This window comes from Rhinolophus hipposideros (assembly GCF_964194185.1).
Source record: "Rhinolophus hipposideros genome assembly, chromosome: 8".
Lineage (NCBI taxonomy): Eukaryota > Metazoa > Chordata > Mammalia > Chiroptera > Rhinolophidae > Rhinolophus > Rhinolophus hipposideros.
Window position 1 is genome coordinate 91,725,988 of NC_138054.1, and position 24,686 is coordinate 91,750,673.

The 24,686-nt window shown below is 48.1% G+C and overlaps 3 protein-coding genes across 6 annotated transcripts in view; 2 read left to right on the plus strand and 1 right to left on the minus strand.

Moving 5' to 3' along the window:
• Positions 1 to 329: 329 nt before the first annotated feature.
• TAS1R1 (taste 1 receptor member 1) lies at positions 330 to 4,541 on the minus strand (the record flags this gene model as incomplete). Its single annotated transcript, XM_081058077.1, is given in 9 exon segments — positions 330 to 413; positions 417 to 439; positions 442 to 554; positions 556 to 916; positions 919 to 962; positions 964 to 986; positions 988 to 1,049; positions 1,052 to 1,174; positions 4,412 to 4,541. Coding segments are annotated over 9 exon segments (963 nt in total).
• Positions 4,498 to 22,456, plus strand: NOL9 (nucleolar protein 9). Of its 2 annotated transcripts, none has more exons than XM_081055420.1 (12): positions 4,498 to 4,920; positions 5,718 to 5,937; positions 6,321 to 6,448; positions 8,389 to 8,524; positions 8,625 to 8,721; positions 9,254 to 9,351; positions 13,821 to 13,982; positions 14,193 to 14,490; positions 14,850 to 14,961; positions 16,571 to 16,748; positions 18,100 to 18,233; positions 18,865 to 22,456. In XM_081055420.1, the coding sequence occupies exons 1-12, from the start codon at positions 4,543 to 4,545 to the stop codon at positions 19,012 to 19,014; spliced, it is 2,091 nt and encodes a 696-aa protein (XP_080911546.1). In that variant the 5' UTR covers positions 4,498 to 4,542; the 3' UTR covers positions 19,015 to 22,456. The 2 variants fall into 2 exon arrangements, with proteins under 2 accessions (XP_080911546.1, XP_080911547.1); XM_081055421.1 differs by having other exon boundaries at positions 4,518 to 4,920; positions 8,628 to 8,721; positions 18,865 to 22,151.
• An 870-nt stretch (positions 22,457 to 23,326) lies between these two features.
• PLEKHG5 (pleckstrin homology and RhoGEF domain containing G5) overlaps positions 23,327 to 24,686 on the plus strand; it is a gene marked incomplete at its 3' end in the record, with an annotated part of 44,506 nt that continues 43,146 nt past the window's right edge. For all 3 annotated transcript variants that reach the window (XM_081056580.1, XM_081056585.1, XM_081056584.1), the window contains exon 1: positions 23,327 to 23,528. In XM_081056580.1, the coding sequence (XP_080912706.1) occupies positions 23,462 to 23,528 (67 nt within the window). In that variant the 5' untranslated portion in view covers positions 23,327 to 23,461. The remainder of the gene's footprint in view (positions 23,529 to 24,686) is intronic.

Here is a 24,686-nt window from a genome sequence, read left to right on the forward strand (position 1 = left end):
TGGAGTTGCCTAGCAACGCCAAGCTGGGTGCCGGGTCTTCTCCCTGCTGTGGCAATCCCGAGGTTCCGGCTGCGGTTTGCGGGTCGCAGAACACTCAGGCTAGAAGAATCAGCTCCTCCCCCTCGCCCAGAGAGGAAGCGCAACCAAGACGCATATGTCACCTCTTGTTTCGCAGCCGGGAGTCCGGGCTGGGCCCCTCCGTGTCCTTCCATTTCCCAAGCCAAGAGTGAGGAGTCCAGGCCCAGCGCGCCCCCCTCGACTTTCGCTCCGCAGGGCTGGGGAGGCTTCAAGTCCACTCCACCCCGGTTGGGCCCTGCCCTACCCAATGGTCAGGTGGAGCCGCAGCTCCTGGTGTAGCCCCAAATGAGGGCCTGGAAGGGCAACGTGCTGAGACTTGGGCCGCACAGTGTCACCTAGCACTTGGGGAGAAAAGAACCGCGAAGCCGCCACTACGGCTGCTCAGCATGGCCAACACGTTGACAGCCGGCAGGTACTTGCCCTGGCAGACACTGGCAGTGGTGAGGAAGGCCATCCAGGAGTTGAGGAGCAGGCTTGGTGACACATTTGGCCTTGTAGTTCTCTGGCAGGCCCTTGCCCCCATAGCTGCAGGCAAAGGAGCTGACTGAGAGACCATCGCAGGCGAAAGGCAGCATGAAGTCCAGTGAGTTGGCCTCTGTACCATCAAGCACTACCCGCTGAGGAAAGTGCTGGTATTCCCTAGTGGGCAGGGGGGTCCACACCACAAGCCAAGTTGGACAGATAAATAGCTGGGCCACTGAGCTGATCCCTACAAACAGGCCAGCTCCATGGTTTTGGACCCAGGCATTGTGGAAGGTGGATACCTTGGCAAAAAACCTGAAGATGAAGACCAGTTGGTAGGAGTGGATTGTCAGGCAGGACAGGAAGATGCCAAACCGAGAGCAAAGAGACTTTGGCACAGCAAGCACGTGGGCAGTGTGGGCCCCAAAGAAGCCATAGAGGCCACAACGTGAGGAAGTAAAGCCTGCTCCCAGCCAACCTCACCACAGGGGTGTCTAAGCGCCAGGCAACAGGCCAGCAGTCCAAGCCATCAGTAGGAGCAGCAGCACTTTAGCCACTAGGAGCACCCAAGAGATGGGTGCATGCCAAGTCTGGCTTCCCTCAGGCACCCACTCTGTTTTCCAGCTGTGGAGGTCTGAAAGAGAAGGCAGAAAGGGCTCCTGGAGCCAGGTAATCAGAGAAGGAAAAGGGAGAAAGGCCATGCAAGCCTACAGGTTGTTGCAGAACTGTACCACAGAAGTTGGGTTCTGCCGGGCACAGTAAGACGAGTGGGGCCCAAGGCCAAGTGTTTCCTCAAGGTGCCTATGTGAATTACAGATTCTGGAGATATGCAGATAAGTCTTGTATGGCTCATGGTCCCAGAAGGGGTTGGTTTGCAAATCAAGAGGCCCCTAGGGAGGGCCTTAGCCTGGTAGCTCTGCCCACATGCCAGTTAGGCTATGGTCAAAGGGAGCAACCAGCCCCCAAGAAAAGGCATTTTGATCTCTCCCGCACATCCACGAACCAAATCTACCTCCTGAGCTGCTGCTGCTCTGAGTTTTCTGAATTGACTCTGAGGACAGAAGAGATGCATAATAAAAGGAAAGAATGTGGCCCCTGAAGTCCAGCTCTGAGCCAAGCCCTCGCTACCTCAATTTCTTTTCTGATCTTGACCTTGAATCTCTGGGTGGAGCATGCTCCTTTTTTGTCTGCTACAGACACATTAGTATTTGCATTTGGGCCAAGTCGCTTGAGGTGCCAGCATCTTTGGCACAAACAGTAGAAGGACTTTATACAGATGGCATGGGAGGGTACAATGAGAACATAGCCTCATCCATTTGGATGATTTAGGATAAGATTGCATCCGTAGGGAGTTGGGTTGGGAGCTCTCTAATAAAGGGCAAACCTACGCCTGAGGCTTTCCACTGGTTATTTCTTTCTGCTTGATCAGAATTTAGGCTGGTAGCAGATATCCTCCAACCCGTACCTAACTATCAGCAACTATTATGAAGTCCTGTCGCAGAGAAACCTGCTGTACTGCTCAGGGTTCTCCAGAAAAACACAACCAATAGGAAACACACAGAGAAAGAGGTTTATCTTAAGGAACTGGCTCACATGATTGTGGGGGCTGGCAAGTTTGAAGTTTGCAGGGCAGGCTGGAAGTCCCCACAAAGTTGATGTTGCAGTTTTGAGTCCAGAGGCAAAATTCCTTCCTTTTCTGGGGACCTCAATCTTTTCTCTTAAGGTCTTCAACTGATTGGATGAGGCCCACCCACATTATGGAGAGCTATCTGCTTTACTCAGTCTATTGATTTAAAGGCAAACCACATCTAGAAATACCTTCACAGCAATATCTAACTGGTGTTTGATCAAACAACTGGGCACCATGCCCTAGCCATACTGACCATAAAATTAACCACCACACCTGCTTAACCTCATTTAACTCGTGCTTCTTCCCAGACACCTGTGAATGTGGTGATAGCCTGTGTTCCTCATTGCCTACTTTGGGAACTGCTGGCTGGACCCCAACAGGGCTGTGCTGGGGACATGAGTCAGCCCTGCTTGAAGAGAGAACCAGCCCAGTCTGCTTTCCAGCCTCTCTGCTTGTTAGAAGAATCTTCCATCATTTCTATCACTTCTGTCCTTAAGTCACTCGGAGGAAGCTCAGTGCCTCCTGCTCATGTCAGCCCTTCATTTATCTGAAGCCAGTTTTCATGTCTCTCTCCCCCTGATTTTCTCTTCCCCGGTTCCATCTGTAGCACTTTGGGCCGGTCCTCAGGAGCCAGGCTTTCTAGAACCTTCCTCCTAGGCTGGCTGTCAGTGTGCTTCATGTTTAAGGCATCCTGCTGCTGACCCCTGATGGCTTCCTCTAGCCTCCCAAATCTATGATTTGCACAGACTCTAAGCACCTAGCTTCTTTCCAAGAAAAGCAGTGCTTTCTCTACCTAGACTGTCGACTTCATGAAGGCACCAACCTAGGTTATCTTTGCTGAGCTCCTGAAGCATCTACTGCTTTGTGTCTGCACTGCCCTCCCTGTGGAGAAGCTCCCCTGCATTTGGCGGACCAAGGAGTTTGAACTTGGGGAGGAGTGGAGTGGAGACGGAAAAGGAGAAAGGCCACACTTGCTTAATCCTTGCCGTCTAGTTATGCCACAAAGCCAGGAAATAATTGGAATGGAATTATAACACAAAAACACTCTAATAGCCAGGACAAAAGAATGTATTACAAAGCGGAAACTGGACTGAAATGCCAGGCAAGGCCCAGCCAGAGCTTGAAGTGGTGACGGTAGGTTGAGAAGGGGCTGCAGGCAGTTACAGGTGGCAACCTCAGAGGCAGAAACAGCAAGGCCCTGGCTGAGGAGGACAGGCAGAGGACCCTGGAGACACAGGTCCCACTAAATGACAGTTCTGCTGAGCTCTCATTCACCCGTCACAGAGGGTCGCTGTGGGGCTGTATCTCACCCCCAGACAGTGAAGTGTGGAGAGGGACAGGCCCGCAATGGGGTAATCCTCAGGGAGGCTGAATCAGGAAAGGACTCCATGTTGGGGCAGCTGAAAGTCCAGCAGCAGGAAAGGGAAAGCTACAGGACAACCAGGTGAGCCACCCAGCGTAATATGCTAACCAATCCTGTGCCCGGCATGGCCGAGCTGTGCCCTCTGACCAGGTCAGGCGTTTAAATAGAGTAGATGGCAGCGGCCCACATGCTTCCCAACTTCATGCCTAGGAAAGGGGTGGGACTGGCCCCAGTTGTCAGAACCAGGCTGTCCGCCTTGGCTTCTCGGTCCACTGTCCTACTCAGGAACGGGGCAGGGGGAACGCACAGATGCAGACCAGGCAGCCCCTACCAATCCTTCCCCTGGACCAACCTTGCTCTGCTCCCTGCGGCTTCACCTGGCTCACGAAGGGAACCCTGGCGATTTTTTGGAGAGGGGTTTGGGGGACAGAGGGAGGCAGGACCACAGCTTCTCTGGGGGCCCTGAGGACAGGGTGTGGAGGGTGCCTAGCAGGGATCTGCCGGTTTTAGAACCTTTCACCTGGGCCTCAGTTTACCAAATGAGACATGGCTTTGAATGGACCTCCCCGCTAGTCAGTCATCGTGGTTTGCCTTGTTATGCAGACTTGCTCCCTACCGCCCAAAGGCAGCAGCATGCAGAAGGTATGCGAATAAACGGGTTTTGTTTAAACCGCTAATCCTGGAGCTTTCCCTGCAGGACCAAAACCTATCCCAGTGAATTTCCGGAGAGGTGCCCTGGACTTGAGCTGAAGTATCAGGCTTTCCCTCTAGAGGAGGCAGGGGTGGGCTTCTGCATAATAGAAATGAAGCCCTCGGTGGGACCGCCGGGTCTGCGGTCTCCGAAGCGCCGCCCACAGAGTCCCCGAGGGCGAACGCACGGCTGCAAAGCCTGGGCCGCCGGCAGAGGGCGCCACGGCTCCCAGCCCGCTCCCGTCGGCCGCGCCACAGGCCGGGGGGCGGAGCGGCGGGGTCTCGCGAGATTCTCGCGCGGTGGGAGCCAGGGGCCATCATGGCGGACACGCTGCTGCTGCTGCGCAAGCGGGGGTCCATCCGGTCCACGTGGATGCGAGCCCGCAAGGCCCGGCCCCAGCTCATGCTCAGCCGCCGGCCCCGCCGCCGGCTGCGGACTCTGCTGCGCTGGTGCGGCCGAAGGCGCCTGCGGAGGCGGCTGCTGCAGGCCCAGGCGGCCGGCGCGGACTGGCGGGACAGCGGGTGCCTGGTGTCGAGCGCGGCGGCGGCCGGGAGCACCAAGACCGCGGCCCCCAGCGCCGCCCCGCGGCCCACCCCGGACGAGGTCTCCGCCCCGAGTTGCTTCGCGAACCTCCCCGTCCGGCTCTTGCGGCCCGTGGGCCCCGGCCGCGCTCTGCTACTGCTGCCGCTCGAACAGGTGCGCGGCGCGGGGACAGCCCGGCGGGGAGACGGAGACAGGGAGCCGCGGCCCCGGTGGTTTCGGGCCGGGAGAAGACCGTGTCCCTTCTCGTCCTCCGGCCGCGAGTCGAGCGCATTCCGCGTGGCGGTCGTGCTGAGCACAGGGTCACAACGAAGCTGATGATGAGATCCAGGGACTTGACTAGTAACGATGAGGGTAACAGGTCGCATTTGCTGGGCGCTTCGTCATGCCAGGTTCTGCGTGTTCTGAGCGTTTTGTGTGTGAACCCATTTAACTCTCCCAGCTCACATGAAGTCGTTAGTGCTAGTGCCATGAATTGTTACAGAGGAAGGGACTGAGGCCGAGCTTAGGGAACTTGCAGAAGGTAAGGAGCCAGAGCTAGGACTCACACCCGGGCAGTCTGCTGGCAGAGCCCCTGCTCTTCACTTGGATTCCGGCCCGGGAGGTCCCCCTCCAATACTGGAGGGAAGTGGAAACCCAGGAGCGCAGGGACTTGGCAGGCAGTGGGCCTTTTAAGGACAGGGAGCCATGAGAGCAACAGAGCCCAGCTCATGGGACCCCCCATGTTCTTCACGTGTCAGTGTTTCCCAGCTGTGTCTGTAGCTGCCATGGGCTCTGATCTTAGGTCATAAAAGTATGAAGTACCCGGTCGTCAGCTAATACAGTGCATTGTTATTTAGAAATCTGCCACCTTTAAGTACGTGAATAGCAATGAAGGTTTTAGAAAATTGCAGTCATTAGTTACAGAATCCGTAACGTTATTTCTTCCTTTTTTTCCCCTCTCTCTCTGTTAGTGTTTTACTTTTAGCGGGATCTGCCGTGTGACGTGCCTTTATGGCCAGGTGCAGGTGTTTGGTTTTACCATTAGCCAAGGCCAACCTTCCCGAGATGTCTTCTCTACCTATACCCATACCCGCCTCACTATCCGTGCAGTTCCTTCCTCGATGCCTGAGAAAAGCAAGAAGGAGATGAAAAGGGAAGCCCGGACTTTGCTCAGATCTCATCTTAACCAGGGTAATGAAAAGACTGGGTAATTTATTGAAGATGTACTATAACAAGGCTAATAATTTTGAGATGATGTACTGTGGCCTAGACATTGTATTCTTTACTGTATCTGTTGAAACCCTCACAAGGGTTCTCAGAGGGAAACCCTTGTGTTCACCATTTTGCAGGTGAGTAAAGTTGCCCTAGGCCACACAAGCTAGTATGTGGAAAACTTGGATTGACCTCTCCTTCCGGGTGTGTTCCTGTTATGCAGTGTGGCCTCCTGAAAAAGACTCTCAAACTCAATTCCTACTCTCAAAAAGTTTACAGTTTAGCTGAGAAATGGTAGTGCAAAAGGGCATAGAATTGAATGGAGTTACTATTTCTAAGGTAGTTTGTTTTCCTCTTTACAGATGATAGATGTTGGGTGATGAAGAATTTTTCTCCTCTGTGTTCCATTGTGCTGCTGGAAAATCTGAAAACCTCTACTGTGAACTTCATAATCAGCCATCCAGGTTTATCTTACATCTTTGTACAAGAGGTAAAACAGGTTTCGTTCAGAGTTTTGCTAATTGCTTCCACCAGCAGTCATTTCAAATGATTATGTAGGATGCTCCCTTGGAAGAGCAGTGTCTCTCCTTGTGCTGTAGGTCATACAGAGTGTAATTTATGTGTACAGTAAAAATAGTCAGTATAGAAAGCTATGTCAGCCGGCCTGGTGGCTCAGGTGGTTGGACCCCATAACAACAAGGTCGCCGGTTCAATTCCCACATGGGCGAGTGAGCTGCGCCCTCTACAGCTAAGATTGTGAACAGCGGCTCTCCGTGGAGCTGGGCTGCTGTGAGCAGCCAGAGGTCGGCGTGGGCTTCCGTGTGCTGCCAGGAGTGGCCGGCGGCCAGTGTGAATGGCCGGCAACCAGCGTGAGTGGCTGGCAGCCAGCCTGAGCGGCCGGCAGCCTGGCGAGAGCTGCTGTGAGCGTCCAATCGATGACTGGTGACAGACTGCCTCAGCGAGGGGAAGGGGGGTAGCACAAGGCTCATACCAGCATGGGCCAGGGAGCAGTGTCCTACACAACTAGACTGAGAAGTAACGGCTTGAACCGGAATGTGGGGGGAAGCGGAAGAAGAGGGGAAAAAAAGAAAGCTATGTCATGAAAAGTGTTAGTTTCATTCTCCAGCAAAAGGACCAATGGGTAAATGCCTTTTGGCATTTTTTAAATCATATTTTCATATCTTGATTTATTAACTTGAGATAGTGTAAGTTTTATCTGAACTGAATGAGTAATACTTACACTTTCTCCCATCTCTTTTCTCACCTCTAAATTTTGCTGGCCATGTTATTTCCTAAAGTCATGTCATTACTATAATTGTTTCCTGTGAGCCAGTGAATTCAGTCTAATCCATAGGATTATTGGACAGACTATATAGATGGGAGGTATTAAGAAGAATCAAGGACTCACACCAGGTTTTTTGGGCTAAACGCCAAGGTGCATGGAGTCGTCATTAACTGAGATGAGGCAGCTATAGGAGGAGCTACAGATACGTTAACTTTGAGATGCCTATGAGACGTTCAGTGGGAGATGTGGAGAGTCGAGTTCAGAGAAGAGGTTGGAAATGTAAATTTGGGAGCTTTCGGCTCCAGCAGAGAGTTCCAAAGGCCTTGAGGGGGGATAATAACACCAAGGGAGTTGATAACAGATAAAAATAGGAAGGTTCAAGATCTGAGCCTGAGGCACTCCCAAGAATAGGTCTAGATGGGGGGGCAGCAAAGAGACCAATGTCAAAACTCTGAAGGCCTGCTCCATTGTTTTCTAGAATCCAGAGTTGGTGGTAGGAAGTCTCAGTGCCAGGTTGATTCTTTTTATGATGCCTTTATCCCTGGGGTTGATGAATTGCATGAGAATGTGATCATGGGTGGGTCTCTTCCTTGATCAGCTTCCTTACAGTGGCCGTATTCCATCTGAACCTTACCTGCTTCCGCTGGGACTGAGCTCTTCCATTCCTTGGGTTGCTTTCTGTTGGTTTCCTGATACTAACTACTGCTAGAACACCATTGGGTTTTGTGGACCTGTTTTTCACATCCATTCAACTTTGTCAGCATATATTCTTGTCTTTTGTTTTGTTTTCGGAGATTGCTTTGATTTTATTCCAAATCACCAACCTGCTCTGCAACTTTGCTCTTCCATTGCGTTTTTCTTGTGGCAATCACTTAAATTTCCACACATTTTCTTTGGAGCGCCCTGCAGAGATTCTGGCAGCTTGGAAGTAAACATAAGGTGTGGAAACAGACATGGATAACTTTAGGAAGAGAGTGACAAGATGTACTAAAGGGTTGGATTGGGGCCTGGGGAGGGTGACAAAATGGGAGGGATCAAATTTATCTTTTGTATCTCACAACTGTATGAGATTTATTAATTTAGAACGAAATTAAAAGGGGGCATTTGTTTCTACCTTTTCTAAAGGTTTACATTGTTCATTTCAGAGCCCGACTTTCCAGATTAACTCCGAATATTTTGCCTTGAGGTCTGTTGGCATTAAAAAAGAGAAGAAAAAAAATGCCCTTCATTTTACTGAGAGTGTTCTTTCAGCCCTGGAAGAGTTAGTCAACGATTCTTGTGGTGAGTGACACATTGATAAATTCAAGTGCTATCCGTCAGAGCCTCGGAGGAGTCCTAAGGAAGATGCTAATGCCAGGGTCAATGTTTGTTTCACCCCCAGAAGAAGTAGATGGCTGTCCTGTCATTCTGATTTGTGGAGCTCAGGACGTTGGAAAGTCAACGTTCAATAGATACCTGATTAACCAGTTACTGAACAGGTGAGAGTGGTTTTACTCTTGTTTTGACGTATTGCTAGATTTGGGATGTGAGGTAGGAGCTTTGACTTACAAAACTGGGTGGGGATGTCCCTCGACTTCTAAGTAGAGACTATTTACAACTCTGTGCCACGCTGCTCAGCTGCAGTGGTGGTATTGTCTGTTACACTTTTGGAGGGAGGGGACGTGCTCTCGGGGGGTACTGACCTTGCCTCCCAGGGAGCTTTCGAGAGGAGTCAGTTGGTCTCAGAATCTGTATTTGTCCGTATCCAGAGATTCAGAGTCGGGCTTAATCCTGCTGTCTTTGAAAGATAACATTTCAGGAAAGACGAAGTTGTAGCCGGGTTATCACTGTGACTGTGCCTGCATCACATTTTCTCTTCAAAAAACATTAAAAAAAAAATATTGCTTGAGCATTTCACCTAAAAGCCTGCATGGGGTGCATTATGAGTGTATCCCATACAGTGTTTAAGATCTAATTTACCCTTTCGTCATCATAAAACTAATTAAGGTTTTCTTTCTTTTAAATTTTTAGTATTTCCTGCGTTGACTATTTGGAATGTGATCTGGGACAGACAGAATTTACTCCTCCGGGTTGCATTTCTTTACTTAATATTACAGAGCCAGTTCTAGGTATGTATTATGTATTTCTTAAATGTCTTGGTGTTCTGAAATGAAAAAGTAGTGATACTTAACGAAAAATTCAAAGAATATAAAATATAAAAAGTGAATGTCCTCCTACCAAACTCGTGGTCTTCCTATAGTTGTTTCTCTAGCCTCCAAAATTTAAGAAAAGAAAAAAAAACCTATGATATTTTTGTAGGGTTCCCTGGAGCTACTGTCCATGTTGTTACATGTAAATTAGAAGCACACCTCTAATGTTAACATTTTTTAACCCTATATACTGTTTTAAACTGGGAAATTAACATTGATGTAATACTTTTAAATCGTTTATAGATTGTATTCAAAAGTCACCAGTTATCCTTCTAATGCCCTTTTTCTGGTTCAAAATCCAAACCAGAATCTCACGTTGCTTTTTCTTCTTTAGGGGAAAATATGCCTAACATGATATTTATAATTTTAACCATTCATATGTGAACAATTCAGTGGCATTCAATACATTCCCAATGTTGTAGAACCATTACCTATAGACAAAACTTTTCATCGTCCCAAACAGATGCTGTGCAGCAGTCCCCCTTACCTGTGGGGGACACTTTCCCAGCCCCATAATGGATGCCTGAAACCCAGGATGTACCGAACCCTGTGTGTACTGCTTTTGCTATACACACGTCCATACCTTTGATAAAGTTGACAGGTTCTCTTCGGTATATTCCAATTGCCAGCATCATTTCTCTTGGGGCTTTGGGGTCATTAGTAAGTAAAATAGGGGGGACTTGAACGCAAGCACTGCGATACCACGACACTTGGTCTGATAACTGACTAATGGGTGGGTATCTTATGCAGCGTGGATACGGTGGACAACGGGTGATTCGTGGGACCGAGTGAAATTTCATCACGCTACTCAGAACAGTGTGCAATTCAAAACATGAATTGTTTTTTGTTTTTGTTTTTTATAAATTTTATTGGAGAGTATTGGGTAACTGTGTTTTTCCAGGGCCCGTCAGCTCCAAGTCGTTGTCCTTCAGTCTAGTTGTGGAGGGTGCAGCTCAGCTCCCAAGATCACTCGCCGTTTTCAGTCTTTAGTTTCAGGGGGCACAGCTCACCATCCCATTCAGGAATTGAACCGGCAACCTTGTTGAGAGCTCACGCTCTAACCAGCTGAGCCATCCGGCCGCCCCTCAGGAAGCTCAGCGGCAGCTCGTTGTTCTCAATCTTAGTTGCAGGGGACGCAGCTCCCACTGGCCCATGTGGGAATTGCATCGGCAACCCTGTTCTGAGCTCACACTCTAACTGAGCCATCCGGCCACCCCTGAATTGTTTATTTCTGGAATTTTTCATTGAATATTTTTGGACCACAGTTGTGCGGTAACTGAAATCAGAGAAAGCGAAACCACAGATGAGGGGGGCTACTGTATCAATAAACAATAATTCCTCCCTTTCAGTTTCCCTCCAGGCCCAGGAACCTCTGTCCTACTCGCCTTCCCTGTGACTTTGCCTGCTCTAGGTACCACATACAAGTGAAATCCTACCATATTTGTCCTTCTGTGTCTGGCTTCTTTCACCAAGCATAATGTAGGCATATTGTAGCATATATGAAAATTTCATTTCTTTTATGGCGGAATATTATTCCATTGTATGGATATATCACATTTTGTTTATCCATTCGACTGCTAATGAACCCTTGGGTGGTTTCTGGTTTGTGGCTATTCTGATGGTGTTTCTCTGCAGTGTGTGCAAGTATCTGTTCATTGCTGCCAGTTCTTTCAGAGCAGAATTGCTGGCTCGTTTAGTTGTTCCGTGTTTCACCTTTTGAAAAACTGCCAAACTTTCTCACAGTAGCTGTACCATTTACATTCCCGTCAGAAATGTACAAAGGTTCTAATTTCTCCACGTTGTCACCAATACTTGTTATTTTTGATTATAGCCATTCTATGCGATGTGAAGTGATACCTCATTTTGGTTTTGATTTGCATTTCTCTACTGACTGATGATGTTGAACATCTTTTCATGTGCTTATTGGCCATTTGTGTGTCTGCTTTGGAGAAATGTCTATTTAGGTCCTTCGCCCATTTTTGAATTGAGTTATTTGTTTTTGTTGAGTTTTAGGAGTTCTTTGTACGTATTTAAATCCCTTATCAGATACATGCTTTGCAGATATTTTCTCCCATTCTGTAGGTTTGTGTCTTCATTTTCTTGATACCCTTTGATGCACAAACATTCTTAATTTTTATAAAGTCAATTTATTTTTTCTTTTATTGTTTGTGCTGTCGGTGTCATACCCATGAAGTTGTTGCCAAATCCAGTGCCATAAAGATTTTCTGTAATGTTTTCTTCTAAGAGTTTTGTAAGTTTCAGCTCTAACACTTAGGTCTTTGATTCCTCCCTCCCCAGCAGAGAGAAGGATTTATTTGTCAGGCAGTCCAGACAAGGAGACCAGAGAAGAAACTCAAATCAGTCTCCCTGGTCCAGGGTTTGGGGCGGGTTTTTAAGGGGTTAGAGGAACAAGTGTGCAGAAGCGCTGGTGGGGTGAGTTTAGAGTATCTTGGCCATTTAGGTAAGGGGCTTGTGTACCGGATCTTCCTGGACAATGCACCGTTTGCTCCTGAAAGGGTCCGGTCTTCAAGTTCTGGTTATGTCTCAGTCCTTTGTTTCCTGGGGTGGGTGGTGACACGACTTTGGTTCCGGGTGCAGCTGGATGTCACAGTCCTCTCCTCGGCGCATGACTTGGGGTTTTGGTCTGTTGTCTCTGATTTGATCCATTTTTGAATAAATTTTTCTGTATGATATAAGGAAAGGTTCATTCTGTTACACGTGGGTGTCCAGTTTTCCAGTCACCATTTGTTGAAAAGACTGTCCTTTCCTCACTAAGTGGTCTTGGCACCTTGGTCAAAAATCATTTGGCCATACGAGTCTATGCAAGGATTTTTTCCTGGGCTCTCTATTTTATTCCATAGCTCTATCCTTCTGGCAGTACCACCTCTCTTAATTACTGTAGCTTGTAGGTTCAAAGTTGATTCCTCCAGCTTTATTCCTTTTCAAGAAGTTTTTGGCCTTTCAGGACCCCTTGCAAGTCCATATCAATTTGACAATTGGCTTTTTGATTTCTGCACAAAAGACTTAGAATTTTGATAGGGATTGTGTTGAATCTGTAGATGGCTTTGGGTAGTACGGACATCTTAATAGTAGGTCTTCTTGTCCATGAACACGGGATGTCCTTAAAATGTCTTAGGTCCTCTTTAATTTCTTTAAGCAGTGTTGTGTGGTTTTTGGTGTCTACGGTAAGTCTTTTCCCGTAAATCTTAAATCTAAATCTTAGGTTAGATTTATTCCTAAGATTTAACTATTTTAGCTGCTATTATAAATGGAATTCTTTCCTAATTTCCTTTTCAGATCGTTTATTACTTGTACATAGAAACCTAACTGGTTTTTGTGTGTTGATGTTACACCCTGCAATTTGCTGAATTCCTTATTAGCTCTAGTGGCCTTCCTGAAAATTCCTTGGGATTTTTTTATATATAAGATCATGTCAGCTGCAAATAGAGATAGTTTTACCTCTTCCTTTCCAATCTGGATGCCTTTTATTTCTTTTTCTTGTCTAATAGCTTTGGCCGGACCTCTAGTACAATGTAGAGTAGAAGGAAATATCCTTTTTTTCTTGTTTCTGATCGTAGAGGGAAAGCATCCAGTCTTTCACCATTGAGTATGATATTGGCTGTGGGTTTTTCAGAGTCTCTCTTTGTCAGCTTCAAGAAGTTGCCTTCTGTTCCTGGTTTGTGTGATAATTTTATCCTGAAAGGATGTTGGATTTTGTCAAATGCTTTCTTCGTATCTGTTGAGATAATTGTGTGATTTTTGTTTAGTTGACTTTTAGACGAAGCACATGGTAAATTAGGTTGCTAGGTATGTTAGGGATTTAACAGACTTTTTTTCAGTAAGAATTCTTAAAATATTTGCATTGTTTTAACAGCTTTATCAAAAATAATTGTTTAAGCTCTTTACCTTGTTTCGTTGTTCCATTTTTAAAATTTTCTCTAGTCCATTTAATTTTTTCCCGTTTTTTTTTAACCCCTTAATATTTCAGTGGGTATTTCTAAAAACAAGGACATTCTGCTACATAATCAATACAGCCACAAAAGTCAGGATAGTAGCATTGCTGCAGTACTGTTACTCGAATTTTGTCCATTGTCCCAATCATCCGTGTAGGCCCAGTGTATTGTTACAAATCTTTAGTCTCCTTCAATCTGGAACAGTTCCTCCAGCTTTTCTTATCTTTTATGCCCTTGACGATGTTGAAGAGCACATTTATAGAATGTCTCTCATGATTAGACTTAGAAGTGATGCCCTACTTCCAGAAAGAGGAGTACATTTATCCTGGTGGTAGGATGGTCTCAGATTCCTGCGGATCTTTGTTGGTGATGATGGCTGACCTCGCCACCTTTTCAATAGTCACGGATTGATTGCTCTTATGTCTATCTTCTTAGGACCACCTTTCACCCACCAGAGGACACCACAGAAAATGGTATATTATGGGAAACCTACTTGCAAAAACGACTATGAGAATTACATTGAGATAATAAAGTATGTGTTCAGCTCCTACAAGAGAGAGTCCCCTCTTATCGTCAACACAATGGGCTGGGTGACAGGTAAGCCCACAGGGGTCCACCAGCAGGACAGGACGGGCAGTGTAAATCAGCTTTTGGCTTTTAGGCATTAGTGCTGGAGCCCGGTTTTTAGAAGATTTCTCCTTATTGATCGTTTCTTTGTCTCAGAATAAGTATACTAGTTTCTTGTAGGAACTTTTTTGTTTGTTTGTTTGTGTGCTCTAACTGCTAATGTGATCTCCTTCCTCACAGACAAAGGGCTTTTGCTTCTCATTGATCTGATCCGACTGCTATCTCCCAGTCACGTTGTTCAGTTCAGTTCTGGCCGAAGTAAATACATGCCAAACCTCACCCCCGACTATGTAGATGACATGGACGGCTTGTACACAAAAAGCAAGTCTAAAATCAGACACAGGGGTTTCCATCTGCCAGAATTTGCAGAGTATTTTGAATTTGCTGATGAAGAAAAAGAGACTCCAGTTTTATTTACTGGACATAAGCTGATGTGCGTCAAGTCGGACTTTGCATTTAGAAAAACTCCAAGAAATAGGTAAATACACCATCATGGCTCGAGAATTCAGTGTTCTTCATTTTAACAAGACCTTCTGCCCTCAGTTCTTTAGAAGGAATAAGTCCTCAACTTTTCAAATCTGTCACAGCTATGTATGAAGGAGATCAGTTATTGTCCCAATGGAACGATTTAGAAGTGGCCTCCAGCTGTGGTCGCCAGGGGCTTTGACTAGCAGGAGTCCTTCCGCTTCATGTTTTTTCACTGGGTTTATAGAAAGGCAGGATCTGCAGATACTAAGGTGTGAACCGAATCTGTGTAATGGCAGATGTGCTCTTCTCAGTGGGCGGTGGGCCTGTAAGGTTACATCTCTCCTCACCTCGTTCTGATTTACTTTGCAGAGACTCACATAACAAAATTCTTCGTGACTTGGCGGTGTTAGGTTACCTCGGCCAGTTGCATCCCCCAGTGCCGAAACCACTTTATGCCTTACAAAGTCTGACACCCTATCAGGTAACCTGAGCCTGGGGCTGGGATCATCTTTATTTTGTTTATTTAGCAAACATTTCTGTGGCTTCCTGTGTGCTGAGTGCTCCTCTAACTACTGTAACATCTGATTTAATCCTGCTCTTACCTGCTGTGCTGTGCTCTGCGGGGCACGACTGCGTCCACGCTGGTTAAGAAGGTTCTGCCGAATCCCAGAGGTGGCCCTGGGATTAAACCCCGCAGTCTGGCTCCCGCACTTCTGCTTCCTAGCTGCTTGTGATTCAGATTGTCATCGGTAGAGTGGGGACAGTACCATACCTGGCTGTGCGGGTCAACAGGTGTTCAACACGCAGGAGGTGGTATCTAGCCCCTAGGTAGCACTGTCAAAGCATTTCATGTTATTGTCAAAAGTAGATTCTAGCACCAGAATACTTACATCTTGGGATCCAAGCTCTTCGTTATTTGGGGTTGAAACCCCGTTGATATTAGGATTCTGGATAATGAAAGTAAAACAGCAACAGGTAGCAGTTCTTAAGTGCTGACTCTGTGCTGTGCCCTGTTCTAAGCCTGTGTTTACTCCTTTACTCGCAACGGCCCTGTTATTCTCCGCATTGTACAAGTGATAGCACTGAGGCTGGGGGCATTGAGTCAGTGGGCCCAGAGGGGCGTAGTAAAAGTTTGGGCTGGGACTGGAGCCCAGGTGCCCTGACTCCAGAGCCCGGAGCATTCACCTGCTGTATGGCCTTGCAGACAAGCCCTGGCTGTGTGCCAGGGGCTCTGCTAAGCACGTTATATGGCTTGGCTTGGTGACCTTGAGGCAGCCCTGTGAGAGCGATGCTAGTATAGCTCGGAAACCTGGGCAGTCAGGTGGAAACACAGTTCCGAGAACGTGCCCAGCAGGACCAGTGGATCCAGACAGCAAGGTTGTGTCTCCCAAGCCTGACGATGAGATGGGCTCTAGGCTTTCGAGTTGTCTCCACCGGACAGTCTCGGGCGGTTTGTTTAATGGAGTTTTGCTTACTTAGACATACTCGTAACTGTATTTAAAAGTTACCTGCCAGTAATTGAATCTGCCTTTTGTTATTTCAAATTTGTTTTTGAAATCTAAGTAGTACACAACAAAATACTTTTCGACGTTGGGAGTTTGAAATTACCCAGAAAGTTACATGTTAAGGTCGTTATTTATCCTGTGCTCCAGGCGTGTGATCCCTTTTTCTTAATTCAGTACGTTTCATTAGGGAGGGAAGCTTTCGCTCACTGAATGAACTTGGACTTTCTTACAGTAGGAAACCTCTCGGAGAATGGGGTTTTCACAGTCTCCCTCGACTGTAACTCATTAAGGATTGTCTCCAAACTTGTGTCTCGAGTGTTTCTTTCCACAAGAACGTTCAGGCATTAGGTTTAGGTTTCCAGCAGGTGTTGACTGTATACACGAACTTTGTGTAAATTGCTTAGGTTCTTTATATTAAAGCAGTAAAACACTAACCACATGCTGGGTTGTGCTTCCATTCTGTTGAGATACTTTTCAGTAGGCAGTTCAGCAAATAGAATGTTAGATAACTGGCTAATCGGCTGATAAGAATTAAAAGTGTCTTTCAAGTGGAATTAATAGAGGAAGACGTGCATTGTTTTCCAGGTCCCTTTCAATGCTGTTGCACTCCGCATTACCCACGCCGATGTCGCTCCCACCCATGTACTGTGCGCTGTGAATGCCAGCTGGGTGGGTCTCTGCAGGATCCTGGATGATGTCAGAGGACATGCACACGGGCCCATCCTGCTGGCCCAGACTCCAATCTGCGATTGTCTGGGGTTTGGTGAGTGAGAGTAAAGCATGTCTGCAGACCTGAAATCGATCTACTTCTTCAGCTGTAGATGGCTGGCCTTGACCTCAGAGCTGTCTCAGTTGGAGTGGTCAGAGAGCTTCTCTTGTCTTCAGTACGGTGGGCCTCGGGCTGGAGGGCAGGAAGGAAGCAGCTCTTTCCCTGCTTCTCCTGCCGGCTCTTCTAAATCTAGGATTCTTAAAAGACTGGTCACGGCCTTCTCACTTGCCAGGTTTTCTCTAGGCCATCTCACCCACTGCTGGGGCTCTACAGCCATCCGTATGCTGACTCTCCATAGGCTCTCTGTAGTCCAACCATGTGTCTGAGTTCTATACCTGTGTTACCCGTGTACTTCTCTGCTTGGCTATCCCACTGGTATCTAGGACTTAGGTCCAAAAGTGGGGTCCTGATGGGTCCATACACCCTGATGTTCTCCCCAAGTCCCCTCCTCCCACCCCACACCATCTCCTATTCCCTTGGATATAGAGACACGCCTTTGAATGGTCCTTCAAAGATCCACTCTGGTTCAGGCCACACCCGTGGGTCCTCCTTGGAACTTCCTTGCCTTCATTCTCCACATCCAACCCACTACTAGCAGGTCAGTTAGCTTGGGTTTCCACAATCTGTCAGGCCCTCCCTCTCATCTCACTGTGCTGGTCTGAGCCGCCGCCATTTCTGCACTGGACCCTGGAGAATCTCCTTCACTAGACTCCCCACACTCAGGAGTGATCTGAGCACAAATGGTTTTGTCACATCCTGGCATTTCCTGTAGCACAGGGCCAGCATCTGCACTGGGCCTTGCAGTGCCAGCAGCTTTGTCCCTGCCTCCGTCACCAAGCCCAGCTCATAGGATTGCCCCTTGGCTCACTGAGGTCCATAAACGTCAGTGAATGGACCAATGTGACCCCAAATCAGCAACATCCTTAAATACTAAAGTACACATTTCTGGTTTATACAATACTGTACTGTAAGGGAATGAAAAGCATTCCCTTAAGAATTCTCTCACTGCACACAGACCATAAAGAAGGAATTGGTGATGGGAAAGGTTGAGTCAGGCCTGTGTCTTTTTCCCTGGGGGCTTTTTCCCTGGGGGTTTTTTCCCTGGCCTGTGCGTGCCTTAGGTGAGACAGTCAAGCACTTTCACATGAAGACCGTTCTGGTGCCTCACTCCTGAAGAGGAAGGTACCAAGTCTCAAGGGCTCACATACTCCATGTCTTGGTACTTTGTATTTTCAAAGCAAACCCCAGTTGAAATGGAAACTCTTATTTGAAAAGCCATTCTGCAATTCAGAGTCGGGGGAAGGTTTGATGTCTTCCAGAAAGGGTAATTTTTGTGTGTCTTCAGGAATCTGTAGAGGGATTGATATGGAGAAGAGGCTTTACCACATCCTCACCCCTGTGCCCCCAGAAGAGCTAAGAAATGTGAATTGTCTGCTGGTCGGAGCCATTTCCGTCCCACACTGTGTCCTTAAGAACCAGGTGAGTATGGCTCCCAGGGCCAGCCCTGGAGGTAGATGGCCATGCACATAGGAGAGAGAGAGGACCTAAAATTGGGGCAAGAGTCACGGGACAGGTTATTGTTTGGGGAACTTACACTTTGTCTTAGAGCTGGAATGAGGCAAGGCAGAGTGTCAGCACGGTGCATGAGGCAAGGCTGTGAGTCACTGTCACTCGTGGTCAGGAGCCCCGTGGGAGACCATTGTCTCAGTATGAGGCCTCCCCAGGATTATACCTTCCTGAGGACGGTCTTCGGGTGCACCCATGGGAAGGTCATGTTGGCCAAGGGCACCTGTGTGGTCCCAGAGCCAAACTGCAGGACCTGGGAGTGGCCTGGAAGGCTGTGTGTGTTCCTCTGCCCTCTTGTTTGAGAGAGAAACACTCGCCCTCACCTACTCTCCTGCTCTCCGGTGCGTTGAATTGGACGGAAAGGAGGCAGTCCTACCTTTGTGCCTGAGCTAGTGCTTCAAGTGGGCCTTTTGAGGGAAGGGGAGCCAAGGCTCTGAAGAGAGAGGAATGAATGCACTGACTCGCTTTTGACACTGTCTTCTGGGGAAGAAAGATTTGGCTGCATTTGCAGTGTTTTCATGTATTCTCTGTGTTTCCATTTCAGCATGGACCTGAAGGGATGATACCTTACATCACGACAGATTATAATTTTAAACTTCCTGGAGCATCAGGGAAAATTGGATTAAGAGAAACTGAGGAAACATGTAAAGAGAAACTACACCCAAGACCTAAATTCTATCGAGAAACAAACTGATGTTTTTAATAAGGGAAGGTACTTTTGTACCAGAAAGCTTGACTTTGTCTCCAGCCTGACATCAGCAGACGGCACCCTTACGTAGCAAACAGTGTCCTATAAAACTTGTGGAAGTGTTTATAGTAAATGTAAGTCCCTTCTTAAAGCTACGTGACCCAGAGTTTTGCCTTAGTCTGCTGTATGGTGAGTCGCACTTGATGTTTTATTTTTTAAAGGGAGAGAAAGCGTCACGGAAAAGGTGCTCCATTAAAACAGAGGATACAATCGATTCCTTAAAAAGTTCTCTGAGGACCTGGTTGGTGGAATCGGGATAAAAATGGGGAGCTCAGGGCCACAGAAATGGCCCAGGAGGCAGGAAGGTTGGTTAGCAGGGTTATAAGTCTAACAGGATGTAGAGACACGCCTTGGTCCTCGCCCAGTGATGGCAGAATGGGCGGGGAGACCCCAGTGGTGGGTCATGCTCATCCTTGATCATGTGATGCGACCCAAGTTCTCTCCGTTCCTGTGGATCAAGTGTTAAAGATATGTTTGGTCTTCAGAGTTAATCGAAGTTTAATAGGAGGAAGTTTGGACTCCTTTTTCTTTTTTTTTTTTTTAACCCGATGGGTTTATGATGAAAAAATTGCTCTCAAGTCCAGGAAGCCTCTCCTGGGGTCTCTTTAAAACTGAATTTGTCCTAATTGACGTCTCATCTGGGATTGAAGACATATCCTGGGCTGCGCCGGAAACTCAGCTGTGTGGAAGGACTGGCAGAGCAGTTCTGAAAAAGGCCTGTTCTTGCCCTTAGGTGGCTGGACCTGAACTTGTACCTGTGGACAACTGTGCCATTTAGCGCTTTCTGCTAGGGGTACCGGAGGCTGGTGATAATGTCATTCTCCCAGATGGCTCTGGGAAAACACAACGGAAATCTATTCGTCTTCTCCCTGGTGGTCATGACTCTGTATCCTCCGTGGTTGGAAGCGGTTTTGGGAAATCAGTCTGGGTCCATTTCTGCATCTGAGAAGGTGAGAGTTTCTAAGGCAGCATCTCAAACTGGTACTGTGAATTGCAGCACCCTGGCAGATCATGAAGGCTGGTTATGAGAATGTGGGTTTTAATACCTATATTCATTTAAAGTATCTTGTAGAGCTACAGACTTACAGATTCGCACAGGACCCCTTGGCACCCTCTAGGGCGATTTTGACACCCTAGAGACCACTTAATGTCTAACTTCTTAGTTGCCTCTTATTTATATCTAAATTTAGCTCATACATGTTTTTCTGCCTTGGTCTTGCAAAGGATTTTAACAGACAATCCGCCACTGTCACCTTTTTGTCTCCTTCCCCGGTTCCTGTATCTTTATAATAATATTCACTATAGGTCATTAGCAGCAAGTCTCAGAATGAAAGTGCTGCCCTGTCATTTGCATTTTCATTAAATCCAAGCTGGCCTTTCGCCTAATTTCCTGCTGGCTCTTAAGGATGGTCTTCAGTCTTCATCTGTAAAGAAAACGTCGCCACTAGAGGGAGCTGTCAGCCATTGGTCAGACCGCCAGACTGGCTACAATTGGCCAAGAAGCCTGTATTGGCCTTTCTCGGGATTCAGAGATCCTGGTCACGTGGCTCTGGCTCCAGGTGTGCTGGTCAGAGGGCAACAGGCCGTTCACCTCGCATGTCTATTTGATCACCAGTGTCGATGGTTTGATCATCATTAAATCCAGGATCATCATTTGATCATCAGTGTCGACGGTTTGGGCTTGTTATTTCTGTAGACTTGTGGTTCAGGATGAAGGATGGGCAGTAAGGAGTTTCTGCATTGGAGTTATGCTTTTTTTTTTTTGAGAGCCCACTGGCCCATGTGGGAATCGAACCGGCAGCCTTCGGAGTTAGGAGCACGGAGCTCCAACCGCCTGAGCCACCGGGCCGGCCCTGGAGTTATTCTTAATCTGTGTGTGATTTCCTTAGTACATGCTTATTTTAAGAAAACTAAAGAAATACATGACTTAAAACGTGAAAATCTTTAGTCGCCGATTTTGTGATTTTTTAGTTCTTTTAAAGAGATCCATTTGTAAGAAAAATAGATGTGAAAATAAATGACAAGATGCTCAAATTCTAGGGTCCATTTTATTTTGTAAACAGGCAGTTCAGTTGCTCCCTCCTCTCCTCTATTTGGCTGAGGGGCAGGAATCAGTGTGCCCTGTGGGACCCTGGCCAGGAAACTGAAGGTTTGAGAAAACAGGGACGGTTGAGCTGGCCTTTCAGGTGCTTTGGATTATGATTTTAAGAACTCGAAATCTGGCAGTGGCCTGCGGGAGAGGACAGCCGAGGTGGTGGGGCCCCAGACTGGGCTGAGGGCCCCCACATCCGCCCCTGGGACTCCTCTGCTGGCTGGTTACTTACCCACCAAGTGACAGGAGTACAGGGTGCCTTTTGTTGTACCAGATGGTGAATTTTCACAAAATTGCCTGGTAGATTTTTCTTTTTATTATTTTTAGATTTAGATGTAACAGAGTGGTGTGTGAGACAGCAGGCTTTGGTGTTAGAGCTCTGAGTTCAGATCCTGGCTAGCGGTGTAATTCCGAGGGAGACAGCCCGTTCCCTTTAAGGTGGGATGGAAGCTCTCCTCTCGGGGTCCCCGTGTGAGTGTGCATGAGGCTCGGCTGTAGGGGCAGAGCAGTAACCCTCAGTGTGCAGCCGGTCTCTGGTGAGACTGTAAACTCCTACAAGGCGGGAACCAAGATTGTATTCCTCAGTCTCTTTGGGAGGAAGCAGAAACTAATTGTGGGAATCAGAAACCATCTTACCTGTCCTGCCCGTGGGAAAATCATTCTTTGTTTTGGCAGGGGGGGGGGGGGGGCAAATATTGGCTAAAGAGCTCTAAGGAAGTAGTCCCCACGGCTTCCCCTGGCTCCCAGTCCCTGGGAGTGTTTCCTAAACGTCTCCTTAATGCTTTTCGACTTGTACGAACAGTTCCCACATGTAGATGACCCGTAAGTCCACCACCGCCTAGATAATCACTCGTAATGTGATGCTGTCTTCTCTGGTATTTCTCTAAATCGTGTGTGTGATATTTTACAAAATCGGTGTCCTATATGTACGATTTTCTGTCCAGCTCTTCTCAACATGAACTCTGTATCATTAAATATTTTGGAGAACATGAATTTGTGTAGTTTCATTAGACCATTTTATTCCGGAAAATTATTTCAGTGCTCAGGAGAAATTATGGCAGAAACAGTGGGGAAAATAAAACGTTAGAAGGGGGTTAGTGAAATCTGGGCGCCGTAGCAGGGAAAACAGGAAACCCCAGCAGCCCGTGCCTTCTGCCATTTCAGCATTGAGCACAGTGGCAGTTTATTCTAATTTTTCTGTTTGGGCCCAAGTATGTAAGTATTGGATGCTATATTCTTTCTGGACTGTCTTTTGAGAGTGTTTTAGAAGGAGAAAAAATTTTGCTTCCAGAGAAGTAAAAATAAAAGAAAAAAAAATTCCTGGGGTCTGTGCCTGTAACTGCCTCTCGGCCGGTGTGAGCTAAACCCTGGTCCTCACTCCCAGCGTTGGGCCTGGCTGAGGAAATGAGACTTGGCTGACAAGCAGAGGCCAAACAGTGGCTAAAATAAATATGGGGGCCATCTGCCGTAAGGGGGAAGAGGCCACATGATGTTCAGGGCTTCTGTAGAAAGGCTTTACTAAGCTAAAGCTTTCCAAGGCTTTGCCAGGAAAAGAGTAGGGCAGAGGGTGGGCTGCGGGGTGCAGTCTGAAAGGAGCTGCACTGGAGTGGAGGGGCAGCAAATCCAATTTGGAAATGCTGGGAGCTGAGTAAGCAAACAGTTCAGCCTGCAGACAGTGTGTTGGGCTGGGAAGCCACGGGTTGCCATGGTGATTGGCCCTGATGCCGCTGTGGGGCTTAGACTGTGGCTTGGATTTTTCTAACGCTTTGGAACCCACTTAGTCTCCCGCCTGTGAATGTCTACCGGCAGGGAGAAGCCACCATCCTTTCAGGCCTCCCTCCTGGCCAAGGAGTCCATGTGAAGGGCTGCTGCTGGCTGTTGGGACTGTAGAGACACCAGGGTCTTCGTGGCGTCGCTTTCCTGGAAAGGAGGGAAGGCAGCCACCCAAGGCAGCCAGCAGTGTGTGAAGTCTGTTCCAGGGAGCGAATGGGTACTTGGGAATGGAAAATCCAAGGGGAGAAAACCACCAGCAAGGAAGCACGGTGCAAACCGCAGCCACGAAGTCCATACGTTAAAATACACAGTGCCCAGGGGGCCTGCGTTGGAGGGAAGCGAATTGGCTGGACTGAGAGCTCCGTGGTTTTCTGTGCAGACGGATTCAGCTGGAGAAACTAAGACCCGGGCCGGGTCAGGCAGAAGCCCTCCAGCATTGGGGCTGCAGCTGGGCAGAGGGACGGAGACCTGTGGCTCTAGCACAGGGCTCGAGGACCAGGGAAGGTGCTCCCACCCCAGAGGTCAAGCATGGATTCAGTCCTGACAAAGTACGGGTCTCCACCTTGCAGCTGGCTCAGCCTTCGTCCAGGAACCAGTGAGTCTGTTTTCTTCCTCTTTTGTCCAGAAGGGAGGGTTGATGACACTGAGTGAGGAGTGAGATTTTGGGCGTCTTGGAGGGACCCCTAAGACCCCATGCTTGCTGAATTAGTCCAGAGCCTGGAAGACCCCCTCCTGCAGGCGGGCCGCTTTTCCTCATTGACCTGTAAGGTAATGAGCTGAAAGCATAAAATGTCACGGTCAACCGGCCTGGCAAGGTTTAGCCCTCAGGCCTGGTTCATGGGCGCAGATAATGTCCTGTCCTCCGAGCAGGCAGAGCAGGAATGCTTCCCGTTTCAGCCATCCAACCCCCAAAGAAGAAAGCAAGATGCATGCTTAAGAATTGCTCTGGGGGCAGATGAGTGGCTGCTGCCGAAAGGGGCTGGGATGGCTTCTGGTACGTGGTGGGGTGGGAGAGCACCCCAAGACCCTGCAAATTTTCACATTCTGTACATTAAGGTTGTGTCCCCATTGAAAGTATAGTCTGGGACAGGTTGCCAACTTCGCCTTTGCAGCTCTTTCAAGAAGGGCCATGAGATTCCTCCTAAACCTTAATATTGTTAAGTTCGCCCTGCCATGTGCCGTGATGTATTTTAGGAGTGGGGGGTCAGGAATAGTGTGTGGAGTCAGCTAGCCTTCCAGCGCCCCAGAATCGGAGCCCTGGCCAGAAATACCCCATCCCTAGCCAAAGAGGAATGGCCTGGGGACACGTTGACCACTGACCTCTCTGTGCTCAAGTACGCACCTCCATTCTCACCTTCATCGGTGCCCCTCCCCATGGCAGGCCCGAAACAGGTATCTGAAGCAGACAGTGAGTCAATGGAGACTTCCTCCAGCACCCACACAGGCCCCCCATTGCAGGGCCATCCCCTTCCAGGAAGGGGTCTGCACGGCTGGCTTCCTTCGTCTGGCCCACTCCACAAGTAGCGCTTACCTGGCACGCTGGGCTCTCTGCTAGGAGTGGCCAGAGGATGAAATGAACGTGTGCCATCCGTCCACCCCAGCAGGTGTGTCACCTTAATCCCTGAGCCCCCAGTGACTGATACCCCATTAATTCAAGGCCCATCACTGCTCGCTCACCGAAGGGGAGGTCGCCTCCAGGAACAGGTGAAATGAGGGTTTACGGGCCTTCTGGAGTGTCCCCTGTTCATACCTG

Coding starts and splice junctions, on each gene's coding strand:
- NOL9 (XM_081055420.1), top strand. CDS start 4,543: ATGGCGGACACGCTGCTGCTGCTGCGCAAGCGGGGGTCCATCCGGTCC. Junction 13,983..14,192: donor CACAATGGGCTGGGTGACAG/GTAAGCCCACAG, acceptor CCTTCCTCACAG/ACAAAGGGCTTTTGCTTCTC. Junction 16,749..18,099: donor CTGCGATTGTCTGGGGTTTG/GTGAGTGAGAGT, acceptor GTGTGTCTTCAG/GAATCTGTAGAGGGATTGAT.